General features: G+C 28.5%; 1 protein-coding gene across 1 annotated transcript in view; it reads left to right on the top strand.

Moving 5' to 3' along the window:
• LOC122523545 (disintegrin and metalloproteinase domain-containing protein 10-like) overlaps window positions 1-14943 on the top strand; it is a 31992-nt gene that overhangs the window by 3956 nt on the left and 13093 nt on the right. Inside the window, 1 exon segment of the mRNA XM_043645367.1 lies at window positions 7360-7478. Within this exon segment, the coding sequence (XP_043501302.1) occupies window positions 7360-7478 (119 nt within the window).

Here is a 14943-nt window from a genome sequence, read left to right as displayed (position 1 = left end):
CTTTTTCGAATTATTTACCGATCTAAAGTTACACGAGAAGTTACAAGAGTAAGAAGAAAGAAATTATTTTTCTTTTTTAAAGATTATTAAAGTTCGATTATTCGAAAAGAAAAATAGGAGGAATATTAATTCGTAGGAAATAGAATATGTAAAATAGTTATATTAAATATTTTTTTTTTTTTTTGTATTTTGCGAATATTTATATAAAACAATACTATGTCGATCACCGTAGTGTATTATATTATATTATATACCCAAATTGATTGAAATATTATTATTATTCTATTTTGTTTCTTATCCATTTGATTGTATTAAATGAAGTCGCGTTAATCTTTGGATATAAATAGTTTTTCTCTAAGTAAAATGGTATATAACACACACATACATTGTTTAATTTATAGAGGGATTATATTTGTAGTGTAGGGGTTAGTTATAATGCCGGCCGGGGTTGTTAAGTTACACCGGATGGTGGTAGTTGTATTTCTCTGATTCTGATTATCGACGAGGAACCTGGTGCTTGATTTGTGGCCGATTCTAGGAGGATGAAGTTCCGAACAAACTTCGACGTTAAGTCGATTCTACTCCACCCCCTGCCCTTTCCCCTCTGCCCTTTCCCCCCTATGATTTCTGATTTCAAAGGAAGCAATTAGAACCTCACGGAAAGGTATTTCTACGATCGTAGGAATAATCTATCGATGGAATCGGTCTACCAAATGTAAAAGGAGAATTGTACGAGAGACGGAAGGTGAAGAAAGTCGAACAAATTCGCGATTCGATTAAATCTCCTGTACACTTTTTTTCATATATGTGGAAACTATTAGTCTTTATTCGTATTGCAATCGATTAACAAATTTTGTCTAATATCAATTTATCGTCTATTTTTTTTTTATAATCAAATTATAGCATGTATCATAAATGCGAGCAATTATTGAGATCGTTCGCAAGTTAAAACGATTAACTCCACTTTCCAGATTTTTATTTTTTTTTTTCTATAAATGTATTATCGAAGTGCTCTCTCGTTCGATATATGGGTATTTAATTTGTAATATTTAAACCAAATAATTGCCTTAATAATCAAATAAAATACGATTAAATAAAAAAGTATTTTGATGACTGTTCAATAATAAATGATACGTTAATTTATATTAATACGATAATTTTCTCGACATTTTGTGCAAACATGAATGGCTCAATTAAATTTGTAATGATAACAAAACAAAAGAAATATATACATACATACCTATACAATATGAGTGGGTGTAAAAAGAGTTACATAATTTTATAGAAGATTAAACAATAAATATATCCACACACACATATATATATATTCTACAAGAAGAAGAAAATTCGATCTAGATAAAACACATGGAACAACACATACACGTTGAATAGCAATTTCTATTTTCAGAATTTAAAATAAAATTCAACTACGACAGAGAAAGGTTTAATATCCGCTAATTTATCGGATGCATCTCAACTAGATCGCGAGAGAGACAAAAGGGGGAGGGGGGTAAAAAAAAGAAAGAAAAGGTCGATGGTACGTGTAGCCGTATTTCCGCTTGACGATATTCATGGAAAATAGAAGCTTAGTATTTCAGGGAAGCGATAACGTCACCACCCCAGCTCGCGTCTGGGTTCTGCTTCACGTTGTTTGCAATGCTCAACGCGAAACCATACGTGACAGGAGACAAAAATATTCGAATATATATATTTTGTGCATGGTTGTTGAGGTATCCTGGAGATCGTGGCAAGATCGATCTGATTTGCACAACTTCCCGTACAATACCCCGTTTTATTTGCGTTCCTGTCGTTGTTAGATGGGTTTCAACGGTAACACCCCATAGTACTTTCCAAATTTTCTACTTCCAGTTCCACCCTCATCCCTTCATCGTTTATCCTCTTCTAACTCGTACCATTACCATCACCACAACCACTACTACCCCCCCTCCTCTTAACTCGTTTTATATTACTCCACATTCTTTTTATTCTCACCTATTTTGACTAGACCAGAGAAAAATATCTCACCCGAAGATACACTATTCCTCTTGCAAGATAGAATCCTCCTCTATTTTTCCACTATCACGCGTTAGCTTTCGACGCGGTGTAACTACAACCGTTCTTCGTCTCTCTTTATGTAAATCGTTTGAATCCACGGTGAGCAATAAAATGTAAACAGGAGTAGGTCGGTCTGTATCACCACCACCACCACCACCACCATCACCACCAACACTACTACCAGTTAGTCTATCTATCTATGTATTTTTCTCTTCCTTTCCACATGTCTTCTTTGTCGTTGTCGTCGTCGTTCCTTGTCGTAGGGGAACCTTAGTAGAATGTTCTTACATTTCTCTTTCCATTTCTCTCTCTCTTTCTTTCTTTCTATCTTTATCTCTTTCTTTCATTCATTCTTTTTCTCCTTTTTCACTTATTCCTCCTTTATACCGATGACAATGTCTTTGTAAGTGATCCTCTTCAAAGTATCTTCCATCTCTACCCTATACATTTATTTTCTTTTTTTTATTACACGTTTTAAAAATAATTACTTAGGTAGATCATCAAGCAAGCAAGCAAGGATCATCTTGTATCACGAATCTCGTCGTAAAGGAATTTCATTCGTGACAAGTCAAGAATTAACATTAAGAGGAAGAATGAGAGACAGAACTAATTATGAGAGTACGAGAGAAAGAGAGAGAGAAGAGATGGGGAACAAAATGTAGAGAAAGAGTTTTTAAATTACTTCGTTTGTCATTCTTTTCCCCCTTTTTTTTCTTTTTTTTCCTAAATAAAATTTCATGGAGATTTTCTTCTCTCTCTCTTTCTCTTTCTTTTTCTATCTTTTTCCTTGTCGGTCACGAATGGATGCCTTTTGTCGCATTCTAACATAAACGTACGGGATTGCATACCGTGCACTCGTCGGGACTTACTTCTTGAATAGGTTGCGAACTCTCGGCACACCTCGGACCATGTGAATCCAGTTTTCTCATACGTGGGCACAGGTTGAATGCGAGCAAAGCACGACAATGTTCTATAAACGGAATAACTCGATTGGAGTTGGTAAAGAGAGAGAGAGAGAGAGAAAGCGAGATGAGATGTGGTTGTAAAAGCTTTTTCAAAAATTCTCTTACAGTATCGAAAACACCATCGATTTTATCGTAATATTTCATATATTGATTAAACTCGTTTCATTCTTTTTTCCTATTTTTTATCTAATATTATTATTATTATTTTTTTTTTTATTTAAAAATAATAAGTTTACTATTGAAATTTTGTAATATTTTATTAATTGTAAGATAATGTTATACACAAATGTGGAAGAAATCACGTTAATCATGTTATAGTATTGTTATTATTATTTTATGAATATACTTGTTTAATTTAATAATTTTGTTAATTTTAGAAAAAACAATAAAGAGTAATACAGATTTATGTACGAGTGTATAAAAAGAAAGAGTTAGATTAGTTTATAGAAAATGAAATAATATATAAATATTTCCTGTATTAAAAAGAAAATTCAATTTTTAGGTAACACTTTTTACTGATTACTTATCTACATACCAATAATAGATTTACTGTTGAAATTTTGAAATATTTTATTAATTGTAAGATAATGTTATACACAAATGTGGAAGAAATCACGTTAATCATGTTATAGTATTGTTATTATTATTTTATGAATATACTTGTTTAATTTAATAATTTTGTTAATTTTAGAAATAACAATAAAAAGTAATACAGATTTATGTACGAGTGTATAAAGAAAGAGTTAGATTAGTTTATAGAAAATGAAATAATATATAAATATTTCCTGTATTAAAAAGAAAATTCAATTTTTAGGTAACACTTTTCACTAATTACTTATCTACATACCTATATACTTTGTTCTGTTATTAATTCGTTTGGTGTGATATATGACAAGTTATTTATTATTTTATTTTGAATTATTTTGAATGAGATTGGAGATATAATTGAACCGATATAAATATAAATTCTATGTCAAGGGGGATTTTTTAATAAAAAAAAAAATCTAAAACACTTGCCAATTACGTTTAGTTTTAAATTGATCGCAATAACATAAATTCTTGATTACTTCAAACCAATTTTTCTGATGGGTAAGGGGAGAAAGGGGGGAGGATTATTATTTTTCTGTTCTATTTCGTTAAAAAAAAAAACAAAGAATCTACCTGTATACGTTCTTTTATAATAATTCGTTAAATTTATTTTCTTAAACTACAATTCGAGAAAAACTATTTTATTATTATAGGTACACGTGTATTCTGTCTATGTAAATGATAGGAAGAATCATATTGGGTTGTACATAAATGAATACATATGTTCGTGAATATTAGATTTTCCGAAGTTAAACGAGAGTATTCTTATTTCAGTATCGAATATAAAGAAGAAACTTCTTTATTCTCTTTTTACATTTATTTTTTTTTCCTCTTCTTCTTCTTCTTCTTCTTCTTCCTTAACTTTTTCAATAGTTGCATTATCGGCAATATCGACGAAGCGTTATTAAATTCCACAAACGAAGCTTATTGTTTTATACGATTTTCAAATGATACAACGCGAAAGGTATTTCCCCCCCTCCCCTCCCCCCGTACCTTACCTTTATTCCTTTATTATTCTTCTTCTTTTAATTTTATTTCCTTTCTCGTTTGATAGATATTTCAAAGGCGAGGTCAATTAGCGACAATTACGAATTATACTCTCGTTAATGTGTTATCGAGATCTATGAATTGAATAAGAAACGATAGAACTCGATATATATACAGAGTGATTCTGTTAATTGGAATGTATTACTAATCTTTTATAAAGTAAAAATAGAAAGAGAAAAAAAAAATCCATGCAACACAATACGTTCGAATTTTTTATCAGTATTTGATTTTTTTCTTCGCGGATGCATCGTGGATGCACTTATGCTAAATGCATCTCTACATTAATACGCGCGAACGAATTTTATTTGTACGATTATTTTTGTAGAACATTCTCCTCCTTGCTAGCTTGTACCATTGGTTACAGGACACCTTGTATATGTGGAAGATAAAAGAAAAAAAAAAAGAAAAAAAAGGGAGAAAAAGTGAAAGGATCGCCAATTAAATTTGACTTTTACATTTCTCGCTATAAATCTTTATGAATAATTATATTATACAAATATATACGGAGATCTTATGCACCATTTTCTACACTGTGAACAAAATGTTTCATATGTGAACAATTTAGAATATTAATTATTTTATTTTTATAACAATTTTGTCATTAGCATTAAAATATATATTACAAGCTTTAAGGGAACGGTTGTACAACTTTGAGAGGGGGAGGGGGCAACAAATAAATTACCCTACGAAAAAATTTGGAAAAAAGGAAATAATTGATTTTAAAAATCTTCCAACAGAATTTTTCTTTCATAATCAATCGGGAACTTTTTAACCTATTATAATCGTTCCAATTAGAAGAAGTAGATGTAAAAAAAAAAGAATTAAAAGAAAAAACAAAAAAAAAGACAAAGAAACGGGGTAGTTCTCCGAATTTTTTTATTCTTTTTTTAACTCGAACAATAAGATCCTTATTTGATATGCATAAAGTTCTCTATACACAAAAGAAATTATTTCCGTTTTTTTTTTCGTTCTGTTTTCTTTTACAATTACGTTAAACATTTTTCGGTTTGTTAAATATTAAAATTGTAATGGTATAATTTATATTCGTAAGTCTAATATTTTCTTGTGTATCATATCACAGAGAGAAAGAGAGAGAGAGAGATAGAAAGACAAAGAGAAAGAAAGAGAGAGGAAAAGAAAAAGAGTGAGAATAATAAGTTAAAGAAGTTTCTTTATTAGACGCATCCGATTTACAAAAAGTGAACTCGTACGTTGACTCGAGTTAATATTCTTCCTTTGAAGGAGAGAGAAAAATAGAGAAAAAGAAAGAGAGAAAGAGAATGCCTGGGGTATATGAAATGGTGCAAAGTTCAGAGTTATATTCACGTCCATGCGAAATTCATAATCTCTTGCAGAAGGAGGCAAAACGGTTAAGTGACGATGAAGCTGCTTCTTCTTCTTCTTATCCTCCTATACTCTGCTCTTATCTACCCTCCCCCCTCTCTCTCTCTTTATTTCTATTTCTCTCTTTCTCTCTCTTGTCTCGTCGACACGCTGACTTCCTTAGCCAACGTATTATCGGATTACCGGCTTTTTGCAGGAATACCGCGAGTGCATACTGAGATTATTATTGTTATTACAAAGAAAGAAAAAGAATGTGTGTGTGTAAGAGAGAGAGAGAGAGAGAAAGAGAACATGGAGTAGGTCGATTATTAATTGACTCTAACGGCCGTACAGCTCTTATGCAAATTAACTCGCGATGGCAAAATTTGAAAGGGTAAAACCTTACACACCCTACCCCCTACCCCTACCCCACCTCCTTTCCTCCCTTCCTACCACTCATTTTCTACCACCACTTTCTCGTTTCTGCCACTAACTTCCATCTTTTCTGTCGTCCCTGAACCGAGCCTCTTGGTTCCTCCTTTTTCCGGTTTATAACGAGCGTGGTAGGTTTAAATGCTGGAAAATCAACGCGTAATTTAACGGCAAATACGTTTCTACGATCTTTTTCTTTTTCTTTTCTTTCTTAAGGACATTCATTTTCTTTACAAGGATATTAAACGTTGTCCGAGATTTTTCGTTCATCGTTCTTTTTTATCAGAGATATTTTTTATATATCATCAAAATATATATTTATATATTTATTTTAATATTTGTATTTTTATTATAAAAATTCATATGAATTTAATATGATATATATTTATATATGATTTAATATGATATATATCATCATACTGACTATGATATATCATATACTTGATAATATGATATATAATTTAATATATATATAATATACATATATGTGTGTGTGTATTTTAAAATATGTTGTTTATTTATACATACGTAAATTGTGATTCTCAAACATTTGTACTTTTATTCATTTGTATATATACATATGTGTGTGTGTGTGTATTTTAAAATATGTTGTTTATTTATGCATACATAAATTGTGATACTCAAACATTTGTGCTTTTATTCATTTGTACTCTTATTCATTAAATCTATTAATCGAGAATAATAAATTCAATTTGTCACGAAGATTTTATTACTCTAATCGTGTAAGATAACAAAAATACTTTATTTTTTTATCTTTATTATTTTAACGATTGATTCGTACAAAGTTTTCTTCTCTCTTAATCTTAACTGTTATATTTTTTCATATTCTCATTTTGTTTTTCTTTTTTTTAATTAAAACAATTTTATTTATATATATATATATATACGTATATTATATTTAACAAAATGATTTCGTTTATTTTTGCAGATTGTGGACGATACGATTGATTCGCGATGATAATATCTTTAGTAAAGACGTTACATTTGAAGGCACTCATGGATCTATACCATTCGACATTTCTCATTCATACGCTGGCACCGTTCTTGGTAAGTTTTTTTCTCTTTTTTTTCTTTTTTTAATAATCTTACCTCAAAAGATAGATATAAAAATACAATATTTAGATATAAAATCAAAAAACACCACTTTGATATATTATTTCATTCGAACGAATGAATTATAATTATTAAAATTCAAACATGCATATATATACCATTATAGTTTTATTGAATTTTTATATTTAATAAATAACAGAACAAAATTTTTGATTCGTAATATATTTGTTAATATTATTAATGAATCATTTTGCATTCGTAATATCATTTAGTATGAAAATGATAAGAAAAACAAATAAAACAAAGTAGATAATTTCATGATAACATACATTTATCAATATTAAATAATTAAAGAAAAATATAAAATATATAATTTCCATAATGCAAAAAATCCAATCGGAATAATATTGAACTGATAGATTAATTATTAACAGAAAACAAAGAATAAATAGGATAAGGATAACACGTGTATACAATTTTCATTCGAAAATCATTCGCAAATCACACATGGTAATAAAGGTTTACCGCAAAAGTTCGCATCAAAATGGATTTCCTGTTCTGGATTTTGACGAATGCAAGCATTGGTTGGTTCGGTCCAATCCCATGGGTGTCCCTGTGAAACGCATTAACCACCGCAACCAACAACCCCATATGCGTGGAAGCCGCGCGCCTAAACGCGATTTCGGTAATTCGCCGAATTAGTATTCCCATGTGGGCCGATGGGAATGCCCAAGAGAAGACAATGATCGATTAAACGTTTCTGATCCCCCTAAGTCTTATACTGTCCTTATTATTATTATTATTATTATTATTATTATTATTATTATTATTATTATTATTATTATTATTATTATTATTAGGAATGTTTCTTATAAAATAATTAATCCACATTCAGGCAGATCTTATTTTACTATTTCGAATAAATGAATATTGACAAGCTGTTAATTAGTACGTTACTAAATATCGTAGGATATCGGTAAATACGTTTTAATCGATGAAATTAGTCGGTTTAATCTGATTCCAGAGAATATTATTAGTTACCCAAAGATAACTCCAATTGTAATTGCTCGAACTAATCTGAGGATATCTGAAAAGAGCATGAAAACGATGAGTAATATAATCGTATATAATTTTCGTATATTATAATCAGAGAAAACGTTGTTTTCAAAAGGAACGAATTTAAACGGACGATTTATTTGATGCATTTCCAAATCCCATCGTTATTTTACGCGCGCCATTTTAATAGGATTATAAATCTTTGATCGACTATATATTTTGTTCCTCCATTTGTCAGTTATATCTGCATTGAGATAACCCTTTCGTACGAGTTATCGATACTCGTTAATTTTCTCGGTACAGCGTCAACGCGTACATTTGGCAGGTTATTTTTTTTTTTTTTTTATTGCTTTGATACACTACATTAATCCTAATTTTTCTACCCTCCAATCTCTCTGCGTCATCATTCGTGTTATATTACTGTAGTCTTTCGTATCGCGCGTTTTTATTCAATGTTCATTTTTATCGCATTTCTCGTATATTTAATTATTAACTTAATCGCGTTTTATATTCTTTGAATGAATATTTATACAAATTTTTGTCTTTTTCTTCTTCTTTTTATTCGTATATCATGCTTTCAATGCTTTTCGCATTATTCGCGTTAGATTATTTCAGTTTTGTATCGTTGTTCAAATTCAATATTCATTCTTATCTTTCATCTTTTTCGTATTTAATTATTTAAATTAATTACACATTTTTCATTTTGAATAATTATACGAATTTTAATTTTAATTGTTCTTTTATCATTTTTCCACATATTCATCCCTCTATTTCTTTCTATCATCCTGGTTGTTATAGGATATTTTTTTTCTATTTCTTTCTTTTTTTCATTTGTTCCTCGTGTTTGATTAATTATTAACTAAATCATTTTTCATTTAATATTTGAATGAATTCCATTTTTATATTTTCCACTCTTTATCTTTCTTTCTCTCCTCTATTTTCTACAGATTTATTTTTGTGAATATATATATACTATTTCTTCTCTCGATTAATAATTTATTTAATCATTTTACGTCGAATAATTTGACGAATTTGAATTTTTATCAAACATCTTTTAAACTTTACTATCCCGACATCGCATTTAATTATTAACTAAATCATTTCACGTCCAATTATTTAACGAATTTCATATTTAATTTTCTTCTCTTTCTCTTTATCTTTTTTTTTCTCTCTCATTTTCTTTTATCATTTGATCAATATTTCTTTCTGAATTTTAGTATTTATTTATATATTTAATTTATATATTTAATTTATATTTTTAGTTAATTATTTATATATATATATTTATTTATATATTTAATTTATATATTTATTTATATATTTATTTTTATATTTAACTTAATCATCATTAATCATCGAATAATCATTGAAATTGCACTTTTTTTTTCATTTTACCTGTCTTCTTTATATATACTATTTTCATTTCGATTTTATGTACAAATTTTAACATAATACCATTTTGTTTTTTGGTAAAGATTCAATGCGAACGAATAGTATGACCAAGAAAAAGCAGATCCTAGTATTCTTCGATTTTATGTGCACACACACGTGTATATCTGTGTGTATGTGTGTACGGTTCTACGAACGTAAGAACTCAATGATGTAGAGAGAAAAGGAGTGAGTAGATTTCTCGGACAATGGGGGGACGAAGCAGTATAATTTCGTATGTTAGATGAGTCATCGTAAAACCGTAAGCTTGGAAAATGCACCGAACGCAAGGAAAATCGTTCCTTTTTCTCTATCTTTTTATTTTTCTTTTCTCTCTCTCTATCTCTCTATCTTTGTCTATTTCTACTTTTCTCTTTTTCCCAAAGCAAATGGCGAACGTCATTCATGAAAATCGGCAGGGCTAGTGGTCTCATTCGTTCGAACCAATGAGAACGACGATAACAAACTTTGTTACGTGGTTTCCAACCGAACCGCGATCGATAACGATACAATCTGTATCGATGTATTCTTTTTCTATATTTTTTTTTCTTCTCAATTAAATTATAACGAAAACACACACACAATTTTATTTGATTTATTTAATTTGTAAGATTTTCGTTAATAGTTATTATAATTACGTATTTTTCGTTAGTATTATTTTTTCCTTTATACGTGTATTTAAAAAAAAAAAAGAATAAGAAACTTTGAAAAGAATATTCATTACTTTTTCTTTCATTTTTACGAAATAAAAAGAATATTATTATTATTATTATTTTTATTATTATTATTATTATTATTATTTCTCTGAAATACAATTTTATTTTATTCGTTTCGTATGCGGTGTTGGTAATAATGTCTTTCATTTTCTTTTTTACATTAGTAATTTATATTATATATATAATATAAATTATACATATATTATTATATATTATTATATATTATATTATATTATATATATAATATAATTATGTGTATATATATAATGTCTTTTATTTTCTTTTTTTTACATTAGTAATTTACATTATATATATAATATAAATTATACATATATTATTATATATTATTATATATTATATATAAATAAATTATGTATATATATATATATAAGAAAGATAAATGTGTATTAGATTTGTAAAAATGATACATTAGCATAGAATGTTACTCTAGATGCAATTTATGAAATAATATTTCTAACGAAACGTTACATTGGTAAATGTACAAAAGAGATAATTAAGTAATACAACCACGGGCTTTAATCAGAATTATATTAACGAAAATTAATAAACGTTAATTATACTGACAAAATTCGGAAAATCATCGTTCGGACAACCGATTAACATGAATATTGATTTCGAAAGAGAGAAAGAGAGAGAATGAAGGAAAGAGAAATCATGGAGCTTTGAGTAACAATTAAACGTATGATATGCTAGTTATTAAATTGATTCGACTTTTCGAATTGTTCGAATTCTCTCTTCAGTTAATTCCCACTTTTCTATCTCTTTCTCATTGACGATTACAACGGCACGATACAATACGTATTTTTGCTAATCCGATTATTCATTAAACTTGCCTAATTGACGTTATTGGCATACTTTATCACATATCGGATTATTAATCGTATTCAAGATTTGTTTTTTATCGAATAACAAATTCTCGACGAAATATTTCAACTACGTATTATCATCGAGTGTATCTAATTAAAAAAAAAAAGAAAAAAGAAAAATATACTTTACCGTTAAAAAAGTATTATTAATTCAGTTATTAGATGAAACACACACATTTTTAAGTCATAAGGAGAAATAATTAAATATTTTTGAAAGAAAAGAAAAAAAAACATAAGAAGAATTTTATTATACGTTATATATATATATATCTAATAATTTTTTATATATATAATATATATATATATATATATTATAAATTATTAATTATATTTATATTATATAAATATTATATTATATAAATTATTAATCATTAAAATATATATATTATATATATTTTTCAATTGTTTTTACATGAAAATATTTGTGTATCACGAAAAATATTATAATTTATTTAATTATAATTTACTTTGAAGTATAATTTATATCTCGCAAAATTTTTGTTCTTTGTGTTAAATTAATAATCACAAATAATTCTATATATTTGTAAAAGTAAAATATTAAATGACGTATATGTGTTCACGTCTACTACACATACCATTTATCAATCGTCTATCCGTGTGTAAGTATTTGAAAATAATTGATTAAATCGATAACGCTCATGAGTAGTTCGTTTCGTTGTATTCCCTTTTTTTTTCTCTTTCTCTCTTTCTTTCTTTCTTTCTCTCTCTTGTACCCCCTTTTTTATATCTCTTTTTCTCTTTACTATTTTTCTTTTTTTTTTTTCATTCACGTTCGCCGTAATGAAGCGAGCTTTTCTTTCGTGTTCGCAAAGCGGCCTTTACCTAGCTGTTAGACTATCGTTTCACTCGTTGTAGTGTAGTAGTAGTAGTACTAGTCTGGGATAAAAAAGAAGAAAAAGGAGCGAAAGGAGTGGTGGTGGAATGAAAAGAACGAAAAAAAAAAAAAAGAAATAAAATAAGGGTAAAAAAAGCCAGCAGCAAAAGAAAGAAAGAAAGAAAGAGAGAAAGAAAAAAGGAAGAAAAGATTTCTCGCTCGTTAACGAAGAAATCTAATTTGTTTCGTCGAACAAATGGTTGTACACGTTCTATTACTAACCCCCACTACCACCCACCCACCCCCACCTAGTCATTGGCTAACAATATTTTGTGTATTGGTGGTTTGCAAAGTAGTACTTTCGAAGTAAAAAAAAACAAGAAAGAAAATAGGGGAGCTTTTTTTTCTTTTTGTTGATTAACAATCAACAAATTTCGTCGGAATATTCGATATATTCGTCGATACGAATGCGACCAATCATTTTTCAACAAAGAAAACTAAGCTCTGGCGTCGTAAAGTTTTCAATAACTAACGCAAACGTTTACTTTGCATGATTTTTCTATCGTCTTCTTCGTCTTCGTCTTCCTAACCTTCGAACTTTTCGACGAAAATTAAATTTGTTCATCTATCTTTATTCTCATCTACCCATTTCGAAGTACTTTACTCGTTTTTCATCGCATTTGTAACGATTATATCTTCGGTATAACTTATTTCAAACTCTTGTATCGTTTCGTTAATTCAATTGTTTTCATATTTAGATAAGTTAATTATTATTAATGTTTTCGGATTCTAATATAAATAAAATATCGCGTAAATTAATTAAATCGTTGTCAAAAGTTACAAACGTTTAATTGAAATCAATTTTGAGCAAAGGTTATTATTTAATTGTATCATTAAAATAATTAATTTGTATCTGTGTTTAGATTGAAAAAAAGAAATTTCTTTTAATAATTTAATTTAAAACGAGTAACTTTCACACAATGAAAATACATTTTTATAACTGTTCGATAATAAATAATATGATAATATACACGGTGTTTCCCCCTCCCTCCCCGTCAGCGGAAAGAGGCCACTTAAATATTTTTGTTTTGTTTTTAATGATATGTAAAATGTACAAAATATACTTCGATTGGTTTCAAAATAGTTTGATCGTTGTGAAAATCATAATGGCTCGCTTGTTTTATCTTTTTATTTTCATATTTTTGGTGTTTACAGTCATTTGAAAATCAATCGATATCTTTCCATAACAATTATAATAAATTTTTAGATACCAATCAAAATATGTCTCGCAATGAAACATTTTTACGTTTCATTGTACGTATCACGAAATACAAAGAACATTTAATGATCTCTTATTTCAATTATAATACTACATAATTTTATTATATCATTTTTTCTTCGCAATATTTATTTTAAAAAAAGAAAAAAAAGAATAGATAATCTCGATTGCCAAATGCGTGCAGCAGATTAATAATTTACAAATACACCATAATAACTATTTCTTTTTTTTTGTATCCATTTATATAAAAATTGAAATGTACTTCAATTCAAAATGTACTTACATTAATTTCTATATTACGATGAAATCAAATTTTTTACAAATATTCTTCCACGACGATGTAGAAATTAAGGTTGATAAAAAGAGGGGAAAAAAGTAGTATTGAAAGAAAGGGTAGAATGAAAGCAAGGTGGGGGAGCAAGGAGGAAAGAAGGGGTTGAAAAAAAAACGGATATTTTATATAAAGCAGCTATTTGGATTAAAAACTAATTAGCGAAACTCGGAGGATGATGTTCGTCCCTCTCGTTCGAGGATCTTCAAGGATATCTTCTCATTTTGTGCTTCTGACGTTTTCTCTCCCCTCTCTTTCTCTCTCTATCTCTCTCATTTTCTAGTACTCTTGCGCGATTTCAAGCCATACGGGGAAAATCCACCCTCTTTCCACGACCTCGTTGAAGCATGCATCGATACGCTCTGAACTCGTTCGATGGGACTGCCCTTCTCTCTCACCATCATCCTCCCCCTCCTCCCCTCCTCCTCTTTCTCTTTCCTCTCACCCTCTTTTCTATTTCTTTCTCTCTCTTCTCTTTTTTTTTATTTCTTTTTTTCTCTTACATTAGTCCCTTACCGATTAAAATTGCAAGCGCACAAAATTAGTTCGAATTAGTCGGACATTTTTTTCTTTTCTTTCTTTCTATCTATCTATCTCTCTTTCTCTCGTCTTTTATGTATATATGTAATGGGGGGGGGGATAAAATTCGAACAGTAAGTATGTGAAAAAGATGTGCAGTTATATTCGCCAAAAAAGTAATCTTCATGAAATATTAACGATTACATTTATATTAATTATTAACGATGTACGAATATTTTTAATGTTCCGATGAATGTGAAATTTCACCATTCGAGTAATATTCATGTCTTGTAAATTACAAAATATATAAATTAATTTTGTTTATTTATATTATTTATTAGTAAGTTACTGCATAACATGCAAACATTACATATATATATAATATATAAAAGTTTTTTTATTTATATT

This window comes from Polistes fuscatus, unplaced genomic scaffold, assembly GCF_010416935.1.
Source record: "Polistes fuscatus isolate 324 unplaced genomic scaffold, CU_Pfus_HIC Scaffold6, whole genome shotgun sequence".
NCBI classification, from domain to species: domain Eukaryota; kingdom Metazoa; phylum Arthropoda; class Insecta; order Hymenoptera; family Vespidae; genus Polistes; species Polistes fuscatus.
Note: the sequence above shows the minus strand (reverse complement) of the source record. Positions and strands in the feature narration are given on the sequence as shown.